Here is a 14,090-nt window from a genome sequence, read left to right on the forward strand (position 1 = left end):
TGGATACACGGGAGCCCCCGCCCTGGCTATCCGGTTAGCACGGCCACCGTTTTAGCACCTCAGCCATGAGTGGAGATCAAAGAGCCCCAGGTGGGGATGAGAACTGACACCTTCTTCAGGCCAGCTCCCCGAGGGAGTGTAACCGGGAGACCCCTTGAATGAATGACCCCTCAGAGAAGGGTGGTGAAAATGGGGGCACAGAGAGTTCCTGGCATGGGGGGGGCAGAATGGGGGACCCTGCTCTGGGGAGGACTGGGGGGCACCCAGAGCCCCTGGCATGAGAGGAAATTAGGGGACACAGAGGAAGTCTATGAATAAGAGGGGTTGGGGGGGATGGAGGGGGGCACAGAGTCCCTGCGGGTGCAATGAACTTGCCACAAACCATGGACTGCTAGAAAAGCCCCTTAGACCACCAAGGCTGACCTCCCATATAGCCCAGGCTGGTGAATTTCACCGAGGGTCCCCTGCACTGAGCCCACTGACTTGGCTAAAGCCCCTTCTGTAAAGGGATCTGGCCCGGACCTGACCCCATGGGAGTCGGGGAATCCACCATGTCCTCAGGCGGTTTGTTCCGAGGGCTCATCATCACCCACGCTGGGAAAAGTCAGGGCTGCATTTCCAGCTGGGCTGCGTCTGGCTTTAACCCCCAGCCGCGGGTTCTTATTCTGCCTTTTCCTGAGAGAGTAACGAGCTTGTTAGTGCCCAGGAGTCTCTCCCTGCAAAGGTATTTTATCCATCAGAACCAAGCCAGCTTTCGATCGGTCGGGGTGTGGGCAGCGCCCGGGTGGCCCTGATTGTGGGCGGGGTCTGGGCAGCACCTGGCATGAGAAGACCCCGATCTCAAAATCAAAGTTTACTGCGGGAACCTTAAACTATCTGGCATGTCCTCAATTCTTTTTTAAAACTTAAACAAGGTTTTTGCCTGGTCTTCCTAGGTTGTTTTATTTTCTTATTGATAGGGAAAAAATTCTGCAGCTTACCGAGCTCAGCAAGAGTCTAAGATAGGAAGAGTGAGAGAGGAAGAAAGAAAGATTCTGCTAGAGGGAGCAAAGGGGTGCACTGAAGTGACGACACAGAAAGAATTGACAATGATTGAAAGATCACACAAAAGGAGGAATATCCACCCTCCACCTCGCTCTTTTTTCTGGGCATCTCGGCTTCCCTGACTCCATCCGTTCTTGGCTCTCCTCCCACTCCCGGGGCTCGGTCGTTCTCTTCTCCATCTGCACCTTCTCCCCTCCCGCAAACCCGGGTCTAACTCCTGCCTCCACTCCCAGATTGACCTCACCAAGCAAAAATCCGGCACCTCCTGGCTATCTAACCAGCTCCTCACCCCAGCTTGCCTGTCACGGTTGACGCGGGCCTTCCTCTCACGTGCAGACTCCGTGGAAGTCTTGCGGATGCCACCCGACGTCCTCAAGATCCAGCTTTTCCTCTCTATCCTCGCCCACCGCATCGTCCTGGGCGATCTTGCCCGGCTCGTCCCTGCATGGAAAGGGGGGGCAGGGGGGCTCAAAATCCTCCTCCAAGCCCCATTTCTCTGACCACACTGCCCTAAGAAGAGAAGAACGGCCACGCCGGGTCAGTCAATCGCTGCTGACAGCGGCCAACGCCAGGTGCTTCAAAGGGAATGAACCGTGATCCACCGCGTCACCCAGTGCCAGATACTGGCAATCAGAGGTTTAGGGACACCCAGACCATGGGGAGGCAGCCCTAGCCATCCTGGCTAATAGCCACTGATGGACCGATCAGCCATGAACTTATCTAATGCGTTTTCGAACCCTTGCAGCCCTCCACTGACACCCCCTTCTCTGGTGACACCCCCTTCTCTGGCACATCAGACATAAGCCATTTGGACAATGAGAAGGAGTTTTTTTTAACCACATGAGAACAAAAAGGATCCTGAGAACAGTCCATTCCTTGATGGAAAATGGTAAACTTACCAGTACTAGCACAGAACAGGCAGACGCGGTCAATAAATATTTCTGTTCTGCGTAAGAAAAACAGACATTGCAGGCTCATCGGACGAGTGATGACAACACTCTTTCCATTCCACTAGTGTCTCTGGAGAATGTTACACAGACACTACCAAAAATCAAACATTTTTAAATCATGTGGCCCAGAGAACTTCAATCCAAGAGTTTTACAAGAGCTGGCCGAGGAGCTGCTGTACTGTTACTGTTGCTTTGGAGCACTGGGGAAGGTCCAGAAGACTATAATAAATCAATGTGCCAATTTTTTAAAAGAGGGTGAATGGGATGATCTGGGTAATTATAGGTCTGTCAGCCTGACATCCATCCTGGGCAAGAGAACAGAGAGGCGGATACAGGACTCGATCAATGAAGAATTAAAAGAGAGTGATGTAATTAATGCCAATCAATAGGGGTTTACGGAAAATAGATTTGGTCAAACTAACTTGATATCTTTTTTTAATGAGATTACACGTTTGGCTGCTAAAGGTGACAGCGCTGATGTAACAGGCAGACTTCGCCGAGGCGTTTGACCTGGTCGCGCATAACACGGATTAAAAATTCACACAATGTAACATTAACACAACCCACATTAAATGGCTTAAAAACCAGCTAACTGATAGATCTCAGAATGTAGCTGTAAACGAGGAATGATCCTCGAGTGGGTCTGTTTCCAGTGGGGTCCCCTGGAATCAGTTCTCGGCCAGGCATGTTGATTAATGCCCTAGAAAAAAATATAAAATCATCCTGATAAAGTTTGCAGATGGCTCAAAAAATGGTGGGTAAATTCTGCAGGGGGGCAGGTCAGAGCCACCGAGCCACCAGGAGTGCCTGGGAACCCGGGCATAAGCTAACAACGTGTGGTTTCGTATATGGCTAAATGTGAACGTGTCCACGTAGGAACAAGAACGCTGGCCGTGCGAAGGGTGGGGGCTCTGTCCTGCGAAGCAGCGACTCTTCGGAGCGAGGAATCTAGGACTGTATAAGGTCTCTGGCAGCCGATCTAGCACCGTCGGTACTCGGAGCTCCACTCCTGCCCCTGCCCTCGCCGGGCCCCCGACCCCAGCCTCCGCCGCCAGCGTCACTCCCCAGCGAGCATCTTCGGGCTCGGGTGCACGGTCCCGCTGACATCCACCTCTTTCTCCGCCTCCTCTGCCAAGACACTCAGGGAAAACCTTGGCAAGGGGGAGGCTGCCGGGGCACGGAGCTGGTTGCAATAGAGACTTGTCGTTCCCTTGCAGTCCCTGTCTGGACTCGCCCTGGGTCCCTTGTCTCCGGCGGGAAGCTCTGCGGGGGGCAGGGACTGTCTTTTCGTTGTGGGTTTGTACGGCGCCTGGCACAGTGGGGTCCTGGGCTGTGGTTGGGGTGCCTAGGAGGTACCGTAATACACCTAATAGACACTGTACAGGGCCCAGCGCGGTGGGTTTGTGGGCCTTGGCTGGGGGACCTAGGAGGTACCGTAACACATCTAATAGACACTGCACAGCGCCCGGCGCAACGGCCATCACCCAGATGAACCATGGAGTGAAAGAGGAGATCATGGAAAGCAGGACAGACGGGCAGGGGCAGGTGCTAATGAAAGAGGACGAGGGTGACAGGCGGAGAGCGAGACAGCGAAAGACAGGGCCTGACAGTGACGGAAGGAAGGGAGGCTGGAGGGAAAGAGCGTGAGACACGTGCGAGAGGAAGGAAGAAGTGAAAGAGATGTGACGAACGAAAGCGCGCGAGAGCAGGGACAGGCCTAGAGAGCAGGAACGGAGGGAGACAAGGCCAGAGCAGGGGAGGAAAGTGAGGGCTCCGTGGCCAGCCAACCCTGTTCCCTCCACCCCCCAGCAATGGTAGCACAGCCCAGAGGCGGGCACGTGGCGACAGAGATAACGCTATCTCCCGGCTCAGGCTGGACGGCTGTCACCCGCCTGTCACTGCCGGGAGAACGGGGGAGCAAGGCAGAGCCGGAGACTGAACCCAGTTGTCCTGACTTCCAGCTCCCCCTGCTCTAACCACTAGCTCCCTCCCATCCCAGAGCTCAGGAGAGAACCCAGGAGTCCTGGCTCCCAGCCCCCCAGCTCTAACTACCGGACCCCACTCCCCTCCCAGAGCCAGGGAGAGAACCCAGAAGTCCTGGCTCCCAGCCCCCCTGCTTTAACTCACTAGCCCCCTTCCCCTCTCAGAGCTGGGGAGAGAACCTAGGAGTCCTGGCTCTACACACAGAACCAGACCAGGGGCAGGGCATTTCCAGGAAAGGGGCCAGGAGTCAGTTCACAGTAAACAAAAGCCATTTAATTACAAAACTCAGTGTCACCACAATGTCCAGAGAGCACCAGGAACCAGAGGGGGAGATGCTGGGGGGACAGACAGACTGGGGGTCCCTATTACAGGGACTATATAGGGATCTGGGGCCAATCTTCACCCTCCACAGGGCTGATTCAGAGCCAGCGCCCCCTAGAGGGGACAGGCCCCATGTCCCATCTTCACCCTCGCATCACATAAGGGGCCACCCATTCGGGGTCCACCACAGACTCCTCCACGGGCCGCTCGATGTGGAAGTCACGCTGATGCGGGGGTCCCTGCCGGGCCTTCCTGGCCCCACGCTGGGGAACAGGGAGCTCCGAGTGGTGGGCAGGCAGCGGGGGGGTGAAGAAATACGGATGCAGCAATGCCTGGGGGGGGAAGAAAGGGTTAACCTGGTAACACCCCTGCCCCAGCGGCAGAGCTGACTAATGACAGAGTCTGGGTCGTCCTCTGGTGGCAGCTTGAGGTATTGCACTCCCCAACTCTAGCAGAGCGCCCCCTGCTGAGCCCCCTGCCCGGCTCCCACCCCTCGGCACCCCTTAGCACCCAGCTCTGAATGCCAGGGGAGATTAGGGATGGAGGGGAGTGGGGTGCAGTGGGTTGGAGCAAGGGGGGAAAAGGGCTGGGAGCCAGGACTCCAGGGTTCTCTCCAGGCTCCGGAGAGGAGTGGGGCTCCCTTACCTGGGCTGCCCTCACGCGCTCCCGGGAAGGGTAGACCAGGAAGCACTTGAGGAGCTGCAGGGCCTGTGGGGGGGCGTCAGGCAGCACCTCCTCCAGCGGATGGGCGGGTTGTCTTTGAACGAGATCTTGTTGTAGTCAGGCAGTTCCGTGATCTCCTGCCATGGGAGACTGGTGGTTAGAAAACCCAGGAGTCCTGGAGTCCCAGGCCCCACTGCTTTAACCACCAGCCCCCAGAGCCGGGGGAGACCCCCCCGCCACTCACCGGCCAGACGCGCTGGCTGGGGGTGCCCAGCACCCGGAGCACGCAGCAGAGCTGTTCGATGTCGTTCTCCCCAGGAAAGAGGGGCGAATTGTTGAGCAGTTCGGCAAAAATGCAGCCACAGCCCTGGAGCAGACACAGAAAAGGGGGAGCACGCCAGGGGTTGGGGGGGGCTATGGAACCCCAGGGTTGACTGAACCCTGTCCCCAGGGTCCCCAGGGCAACCTTCACCGTCCCCAGTTACCGCTGTGCCACAGAGTGGGTGGGGGAGATCATTTAGGGCTCAGACATGGCCCCTGCACCCCACATGAGAGACTCTGGGCCTTCAGGATAAAAAAAACAACAGGAGTTCCTGGGACTCCTGTCTGAGGAGAGAAGTGTCAAAACGCGACACCCGCCCAAAGAGCCGACTGCTCGCAGAAGTGCGAACTGCCTGAGTGTAACGGATATAGGGGCACTGCCTGAGTCTGCAGAGAGCCTGAGCCGGTTGCTCGCAGAAGTGCGAACCGCCCTGTCACGTCTCCGCTGGGGGTATGGGAAGGAGACTCCCCCATACACAGAGGGCTGTGTGGGGGCTGAGACCCCCTCAAGGGCCCCGCTCTGTGGTCTGGCTCCCTTTAAAGAGGGTTGGGCGGTGTGATTATGTGGGGGGAGAGTGGCCAGGGGCAGAGCAAACAGGGCATGGCTACAGCTGGATTAAGGAGGAGGGCCCCTTGGCCATGTCCCTTAATTAAGTATGCAATCGAATCCAACTCCAGCAGAGATCTCTGTGTTCCTGACCCCCACATCAGCAGGGGGTGGGGATTCACACTAAAAAAGGGCTGTCCAGCCACAGGGGGGCTCAAGCATGGAGGGGAGACTGGAGTAGGGGGCTTCTAATAAATGAGGGGCCGGGGAGCTCACCACAAATCCACCCCTTCGTCATACTTCCGGGCCCCATACAGGAGCTCTGGGGCGCGGTACCACCTAATGGGGAGACAGAGAGACGGTTACACACCTCCATACCAGCCACTAGCCTCTCCCGCTCTAACCCACTAGACCCCTCTCCCCTCCCAGAGCCAGGGAGAGAACCCAGTAGTCCTGGCTCCCAGCCCCCCTGCTCTAACCACTAGACCCCACCCCCATCCCGGAGCCAAGGAGGAGAACCCAGGAGTCCTGGCTCCCAGCCCGGACACTCCCACTCACCTGGTGGCCACCTGGTGGCTGTAGAGCCGGACTGTGTCACTGGAGAACACCCTGGCGAGGCCAAAATCTGCAATCTTCAGCTGCCCCGCAGAGCTGATGAGTAAATTGGCTGGTTTCAGATCCTGCTGGGAACAATGAGTGGGTTACAGGAGGGGGGATGGGAGTCAGGACTCCTGGGTTCCCTCCCCTGCTCGGGGAGGGGAGTGATGTCTAATGGTTAGAGCAGTGGGGGGCTGGGAGCCAGGATTCCTGAGTTCTCTTCCCGGCTCTGGGAGGGGAGTGGGGGCTATGAGTTAGAGCAGGGGGGTCTGGGAGCCAGGACTTCTGGGTTCTCTCCCTGGCTCGGGGATGGGAGTGGGGCCTGGTGGTTAGAACAGGGGGAGCTGGTGGGTGAGGGGTTGGACTCACCCGGTGCATGATATTATTGGCGTGGCAGAAGGCCACCCCCTGCAGCAGCATGAGCATGTAGCCTTTCACCTGGGCCTGCGTGAGGGGCTGCTGGGCGTTGCGGATCACCTCGGCCAGGTCCGACAGCATGTACTCGAACACCAGCACGAAGCCTGCGCCATGGGGGAACACGGCCTTCAGCTTCACCACCTGCGACGGGGAAGACGGGCAGAGCTGTGAGCCCAGCCAGCCTGATGTCCCGGCCATGCCAGGTCTCAGCCATGGGCACATCGACCCCAGTATCCCGCCTTTGGTCCAAGCCATGGGCCCACCCATCCCAGTGTCTGCTGCCTCTAACCAGTTCAGTCCAGATAGATAGGTGGACACCCATCCATACCTCACTTCTTCTGCTTTCTTGGCATCTTAAATTACCAACTCTCTCTCAGCAACAAGAAAGAAAGAAAGAAAACGTAATATAGAAGAAAGAAAAATAGAAAGAAAATGCAGAGAAAAGAATGAACCAAAGAGAAAAAAAATGAGGGATGAAAAACAAAGACTGAGAAAGGGAATATAATATACAGAAAAGAGTGAAACAAGAAAAGAGAAAGAAAAAGAGATCCAGAGAAAGGAATGAATGAAAAAACAAACAGAGGATGAAAAGGAAAGAAAGGGAATATAATACAGAGAAAAGATAGATAGATTTATAGATCGATCGATCTTGGGGGAAAACTTTGGTTAATTTCTAACTGAATTTTTGCAGTTTTTCTTGAGGAAACAAACAAAACAAACAAAGAAACCTGACTAAATTTCATCTGGGTCACAATAAAACCTTTTGATGGTTCTCTCCCCCCACCCCACAGTGTTTTTTGGGGGGATTGATGGAAACTTGAATTTTCAAACAGTTTTGGTGCCTTGAAAACTGCATTTTGGGGCAGTTTCACTCTTTGTTGATTTTGTTTTGCCCAGCTCTAGAAGCGAATGAACGAAAAGAGAAAAAGACAAAAAAAAGGAGCAGAGAAAACGAAAGAAAGAATACAGAGAAAGGAAAAAAGAAACAGGGGAACAAGAAAGAACGAACGAAGGCAGCAACCCAGAGACAGGAGGATAGGGTAGCTGCAGGCTGGGTAGTGGAAGGGGATGCGGAGAAACAGACCCTGGGGTTTCTATTTCTGACCCCCAACCCAGTGGCTTTGCCATCACAGAACCCCAGTGCTGTAGGGCTGGAAGGGACCCCAAGAGGTCACCTAGCCCAGACCCCACTAAACCCCAGTCCCCTCCCAGAGCCAAGGAGAGAACCCCAGGAGCCCTGGCTCCTTGCCCCCCACTCACATGCTGATTCTCCTCAATCTCCTGTAGTGCTTTGATCTCCCGCAGCGCCTGGTTCGGGATCCCGTCCTCCAGTCTCCGCAGAGCAACCTTCTTCAGCGCCACAGTCTCCCCCGACTGTGGAGCAGGGAAGCAGTGAGATAGAACCCAAGAGTCCTAGCTCCCGCCATCCCCCCTGCCCCAACCACTAGACCCCACTCCCCCTCCCAGAGCTGGGGAGAGAACCCTGGCAGCCTGGCCCCCAGCCCTGGCTGTGGGGATCAGATTGAGGGGGGATATTCTCACCTCTATGTTCTTGGCTTTGAAGACGATGCCGTGGGCTCCTTCCCCGATCCTGCCCAGGATGCTGTACTGATCCATGCTGGGCTGACTGGTTTGCACTGGGACCTGTGGGGGAGAGAAATTTACACACTATTAGGGGCCCCCCACCCCTGAAAGGGGCACTCGGCATTGTTGCATACCAAGGGTATGTGGGGGGGGGGGGATTTGCTCTGTCCCATAATGCCCTGGTCCTCACCCCATATACTGAGGGAACCCCAATGCTGGGTACCCGCAGTGCACTGTGGGTTATTGGGGGAGCCTCATCCCACAATGCACTGCTGCCTGTCTCAGGCCATATCCCCATTACTAAGGCACCCACAGTGTATTGTGGGATATCAGGGGGTGTCCTATTTCATAACCCACTGCTTCCTCACCCCATATCTGTGGGGGGGACCCCCTTTCCCTTCCCACAATGCACTGCTCCAGGCAACCCCCTCCCCAATTTCTGGGGCACCTGCAGTGCATTGTGGGATACTGGGGGGGGCCCTTTCCCTTCCCATGATGCACTGCTTCCTCTCAAGTTGTGGCCCCCCATTTCTGGGGCACCGCAATGCATTGTGGAATACTGGGGGGTACGCTGTGTCATTATGCACTGCTTTCTTGCCCCATAGGACCGCCCCTTCCCACAATGCACTACTCCCTCCCTGGCTACCCCCAATTCCTGAGGCACCCCAGTAGAGGGGGAGCGCCCCTTCCCACAATGCACCGCGCCGCGTTCTCCCCCCCCACAGCCCCAGTACCTGGCGGGCGCCCTGGCAACCGGGGCTCAGTTGCCTAGCAACGCACCCGGAACTGCCCGAAGCCGGCATGGACCCAGTCACATGACAAGGAGCTGGGAGCCCGGACTCCTGGGTTCCCTCCCCGGCGCTAGGGGGTTGGGATTCTCTGACCCATCCCCCACGTCCATCTAGTGCCTGGCTCTGCCCCCAGAAGCCCCCTAACAGGGGAGCTCCTCAGCCCCTGGAGCCCCCATGCGCAGAACCCAGGAGTCCTGGCTGCCAGCCCCCAGCCCCCCTCCCTGGCTTTAAAATGCCCAAATCCACTGCCCCGTTTGGTGCCCGCTGGTGGGTTCCCCCCCTTCCCTAACCTCCCTGCCCCCAAGGGTCCCAGTCTCCTCCACTGCACCCCACCCCCAGGCTTAGACTCCTTGCCACTGCCCCGCTGCCAGGGGCTCTGCACCCCCCACCCCTGCCATGTGTCTGCCTGGGAGATCAGCCCTTCTGGGGGGGCCCATTCCCCGCCTCAGAGGGCACAGGAGCGGGGGGCTCTTCTGCCCCAAAGCATCCATGCCTGCCTTGACAGGAGCCAGTGGTTGGAGCAGGTTCTCCTGGGCTCTCTCCTCGGCTCCGGTGGTTAGAGCAGCGGGGCCTGGGAGCCAGGACCCCTGGGTTCTTTCCCCACTTCTGGGAGGGAAGTAGGGTCTAGTGGGTTAGAGCAGGTGGGGCTAGGAGCCCGGACTCCTGGGTTCCGAGCCCATCTCTGAGAAGAGTGGGGACAGAGGTGCTGAAAGAGCAGTTGCTACTGTTTGGGGTGTCTCTGTGACCCTTCAGTGCCCCCCCCCAACCCATAGGCTGCGGCCCATGGCTGCTTAGGACCGCTCAGGGGATTTTGAAATGAATCAGCCCTGGGGGCTCAGCAGGAGATGCCCCAAGAAAGGCATCTCAAGCTCCTTAAGCCCAGGCACACCTGGAGATGAATTTGCGGGGGGACCATGAGAGCGAAAGGGAGTGAGTGTAGTTGGGTGCTGAAGGTACAAGGCAGGAGCAGAGGTTAACCCCCGGGATGGCAAGTCAGGCTTCTGCAATTCAGCCCTTGGTTCTGTGCCAGACACACCTCTTTCTATGCCTCGGTTTCCCTCTCTCTGCAAGGGGGCATTTTGTCTGATCAGAGTGCAAACACTGAAAAGCAGGGAGTGTCTGAATAGGTCTGTGACAGCCAGGGGGAGGGTCTCTCGCTCTGGCCATGCTGCCCTCTGTTGGGAGAGCTGAGGTCCAATCTCATACTCTCCTCCGTGCTGGATGGAATGATCAGCCATCTGGTTCAGCTCCCCTGTACTGCTCCCCAAGAGGGGGATTCTGTTCATTTAACCAGAGAACCAAAGCTGATGGAAGACAAACAGGGTCCCCCACTGCTGCACTACAATCACTAGACCCCACTCCCCTCCCAGAACCAGGAGAGAACCCAGGAGTCCTGGCTCCCAGGCCCCCCTGCTCCACCCACCAAACTCCATTCCCATCCCTGCATCACAGCACCCCCCACTGGCAGGCAGATCATTAAACACTCTGACACACCAGCAAATCACTTTCTCTATTTTGCACCTGGAAAAAAAAAGAAATCTGACACCTTTAAAAACATCTTTAAATACAAACACTCTAAAAGAGGTGAAAGTGGGCTCAGAACTGGGAATTTGGGGGGGGGGGGGGAGGGCTGACAGCAGGGGGATAGAACCTTAATTGGGACAGGTTGGGGATACACACCAAGGTAGTGTTTCACAGCTGGATTGGGGGGGACATCAGAATCCCCTGGTTATGAAAATGAAGATCACACCCCTTGGGGGGGTGGGGGGGGAGGAGAAGAGGCAGGACAGCCCAAGGGTATACTGTTTTAGGCCATATTTATTTCAAGAGACCCACGTGGCTTCATTCCAAGAGATGCCTCTCCCCAGCCCCCCATCTCAGGAGCAGGGATGCCGGGAAACCTCTAACACTGAGGCTTCGTGTCACTACAAGGTTCGGGGGGCTGCCATAAGATAGGCACCCCCAGTGCAAGGCTGGGAGCACCCCATCATCTATAACCCCGCAGCCCCCTTAAGTTTCACCCCAGCTAAACAGGGTGATACAGCCACCTCGTGCCCTTTCAGGCATGTATTGAACTATTTTTAAGCTGGAAATAGGGGCACTTCCAAACAGAATGGGGGGGAAGCTCCAAAAAGGAGGCTCCCCACTGAGAGCAGATGCCAACCCCCCAGTGTATACTGTAGTAGCAAGGAAATACAGAACAAGCCCCTGCCCCATAATCTCCAGCCCCCACGCCAAGCTCCCCCCCAAATATGCAAATTTAGAGGGGCTCCCAGCAAACCCCTCTCCCCTCCACAAGCCCATTCAGCATTGCCTCCTGGGGGAGAATCCGAGAACTGGAGGGACAAGTTGCTGGAATCACATCCTGAGCACCACCAAGGGGGAGGGGCAAACTAGCTGCAGCTGCCACCCCCCAAAATAGAGGGGACCCCCAAGTACAAAGAGCTTCATTGATATTGTCCGTAGCCTGGGTATCCTGGAGGCGCTGGGCTGTCCTTCAGGGGCAGCTGACTGGGGTCTTCACCGAAAGGGTTAGCTGGTGGGGGGAGAACAAAACTATTAGTGAGAAGGCAGAGATGCAGCCACCTCTGGGTGGGGCAGCTTGGGAACAGCCCCACACAGGGACAGCCTGACCAGTGCTGAAATACAGCCGCCAAGGCTGGAGCTCCTTCATTGTGATCTGCAGTCCCTGCTAGCTCAGCCCCCCCAGCGCTCCGCACTCCCAGCCTGCAGCCCCCTGCTCGCCCAGCCTTGCCCCCCCACAGTGCTCCTCCCTCCCAACCCGCAGCCCCCTGCCAGCCCAGCCCTGGGCTCGCCCCAGGTCTGCCGGTGCGCCTCACTCCTGACCCACAGCCCCTGCTAGCCCAGCCAATCCTTACAGTTCTGGAATTGCTGTGCCGTATATCTGGTGAGTAAGATCCCGACTCCTTCTATCAAGGCCAATAAAATCCCTCCCATCATGGCTGAGCCGACCATGGCCAACGGGCCACCTGGGAAAAAGAAGAGATGTATTAAAAAGAGATAGGGGCGCCTGACAGGGGGCCGCTCTCCCCTGGCAGTCAGGGCCAAGCAGCGGGGGGGGCAGGGAGAAATCGGACGGGGGGCACCAGCAGGGGCGCTGCACAGGACACTCACTGCGGGAGGCGAGCACGGCCCCTGTGAGGGCCCCACTGGTGATTGAGTTCCAGGGATCTTCCTTTCCCCTCATCTTCACCAGGCCGCAGTCAATGGTGGAGAAAAGGCCCCCCCAGACAGCAAAGCTACCTGGGGAAAGGAGGGAGTGGCGATTAGATACACCTCGGTCCCCTCCCCAGCTGCTGGGATCCCCCCGGCCCAGGCTCCCCACGCCGCCCGCCTCCCCCACACAACATCCCCCCTCACCTCCAATCTGCGGCGCTCTGATGCGGATGGCACTGACGCTCCCTTTGAATCGGTGTCGGACGCCCTAGGAGGGAAAGCAACAGAGGAAAAGTTGGGGTGAGATGCTGCATGGCCCCCCAATTCTCCCCTCCCCCAATAGCGATCAGGGAGCCGCCCCTCAGGCGCGTGGCCCACCCCAGCCAGGAGAGCCCAGAGCCATCAGAAAGAAGGGAATCACATCAACAGAATCCAGAGCCTGGGTCCAGCTGATGACGGAGGGTGGGACTCACCACGGGGGCGTTCCGGAAGCCCTTGACGGCCTGGAAGACCCCCCCACCGATCATCCCCATGGTGAAGGCACCACCACAGTCGTCCACGATGCGCCATGGGCTGCCGGAAGAGAAGGGAGCTGGTTAGCCAGGTTGGGAGACCTGACAAACAAACCTGGGAGAAACCCTACAACAAGCCCGGGGGTGGGAACCCTACAGATCCCTGCCAACCCCACGAGAGTGACCCCGGGATAGCCCCCCTCCCCTCGGGACGGCCGACCCTACGGTAAATAATTCCTCCGCCCACGGACCAGCAGCAAGCCGGAGAGAAGAGACCCTACAATAACAATCCCCTCCCGCGGCCAACCCTACAACCACCCCGCCCAGCCAGCGCCGACCTCGCCTCACGCGCCCCATCCCCTCCCCTCCCCTCCCCCGCCACGCCACCAGCGAGAAGAGACCCTACAACAACAATTCCCCATGCGCCGCAATGGACCCTACAATAATAATCCCCCCTGCCCTGCCCGGGCAATACCACGTGGTACAAACACCCCTTCCATTCTTGTGCTCTTGGTATTTCCCAACCCGCCCTACTATGGTGACTTGGTATCTCCCAGCCCATGGAGCCGAGGAAAGGTCGGGGGACAGGCCCTTTTCTTCCGCCGCCCCCCCATTTCTCCCCCCAATGAACTCGCCCGCCCATAGACACCAAAGGGCAGGGACATACCAAGTGACCACGAATAGGGGTGTCAATGGGGCGATAGGCAAGTCCATTGCGGACAGGGGTCCCTCCCCCTCCACTGCTCCCCCAATGGACTCGACCACCCAATAGGCTGGGAGCTACCAAGGGACCAAACACGCGGGGGGAGCTCCGCTGTAGACCCGCCAGTCACCTCCCCCTCCTTTTCCTAACGTAGAGGCCCTCAGGCCCCTGCCACGGGGAAGAGACCAATTCCCCTCCCAGTGGGCTCGCCCGCCGGGCGGTACCAAGTGCCCCGCGCGGGGGGAGGCTGACCCCGGTCCCGGCCGCTCACCAGGGCTCCCGGGCATATTCCTCCATAGCTCCAAGCCGCGACCGCGCGGTCACGTGGGTGCAGTACACCGCTCCACCCCCTTATCCCGCCCCTAACGTAACGGGTGAGAGTCCCCCGCGGCCTCTTATTGGGCAGCTGGGATCACGTGTGTTTGTCCCGCCCTACGTCACAAAAAGGCGCCGGGAGGGGTCTCAGCTCTGATTGGTCAG

General features: G+C 57.7%; 2 protein-coding genes across 2 annotated transcripts; both read right to left on the reverse strand.

Annotated features, from left to right (window-relative positions):
- Positions 1-4,228: 4,228 nt before the first annotated feature.
- On the reverse strand, positions 4,229-10,637 carry CDK20 (cyclin dependent kinase 20). Its single transcript, XM_077840054.1, is given in 11 exon segments — positions 4,229-4,630; positions 4,944-5,044; positions 5,047-5,098; positions 5,206-5,328; position 5,402; positions 6,106-6,168; positions 6,388-6,509; positions 6,796-6,984; positions 8,104-8,217; positions 8,386-8,487; positions 9,716-10,637. Coding segments are annotated over 10 exon segments (1,029 nt in total). The 5' UTR covers positions 8,461-8,487; positions 9,716-10,637; the 3' UTR covers positions 4,229-4,441.
- Positions 10,638-10,709: 72 nt separating this feature from the next.
- TIMM17B (translocase of inner mitochondrial membrane 17B) lies at positions 10,710-13,970 on the reverse strand. The gene is made up of 6 exons (XM_077840053.1): positions 13,882-13,970; positions 12,869-12,968; positions 12,600-12,663; positions 12,354-12,482; positions 12,098-12,208; positions 10,710-11,754 (listed from the first exon to the last, which is right to left on the reverse strand). The coding sequence occupies exons 1-6, from the start codon at positions 13,905-13,907 to the stop codon at positions 11,666-11,668; spliced, it is 519 nt and encodes a 172-aa protein (XP_077696179.1). The 5' UTR covers positions 13,908-13,970; the 3' UTR covers positions 10,710-11,665.
- Between the last annotated feature and the right edge of the window lie 120 nt (positions 13,971-14,090).

Source organism: Eretmochelys imbricata, chromosome 23, assembly GCF_965152235.1.
Source record: "Eretmochelys imbricata isolate rEreImb1 chromosome 23, rEreImb1.hap1, whole genome shotgun sequence".
Taxonomy (NCBI): Eukaryota; Metazoa; Chordata; order Testudines; family Cheloniidae; genus Eretmochelys; species Eretmochelys imbricata.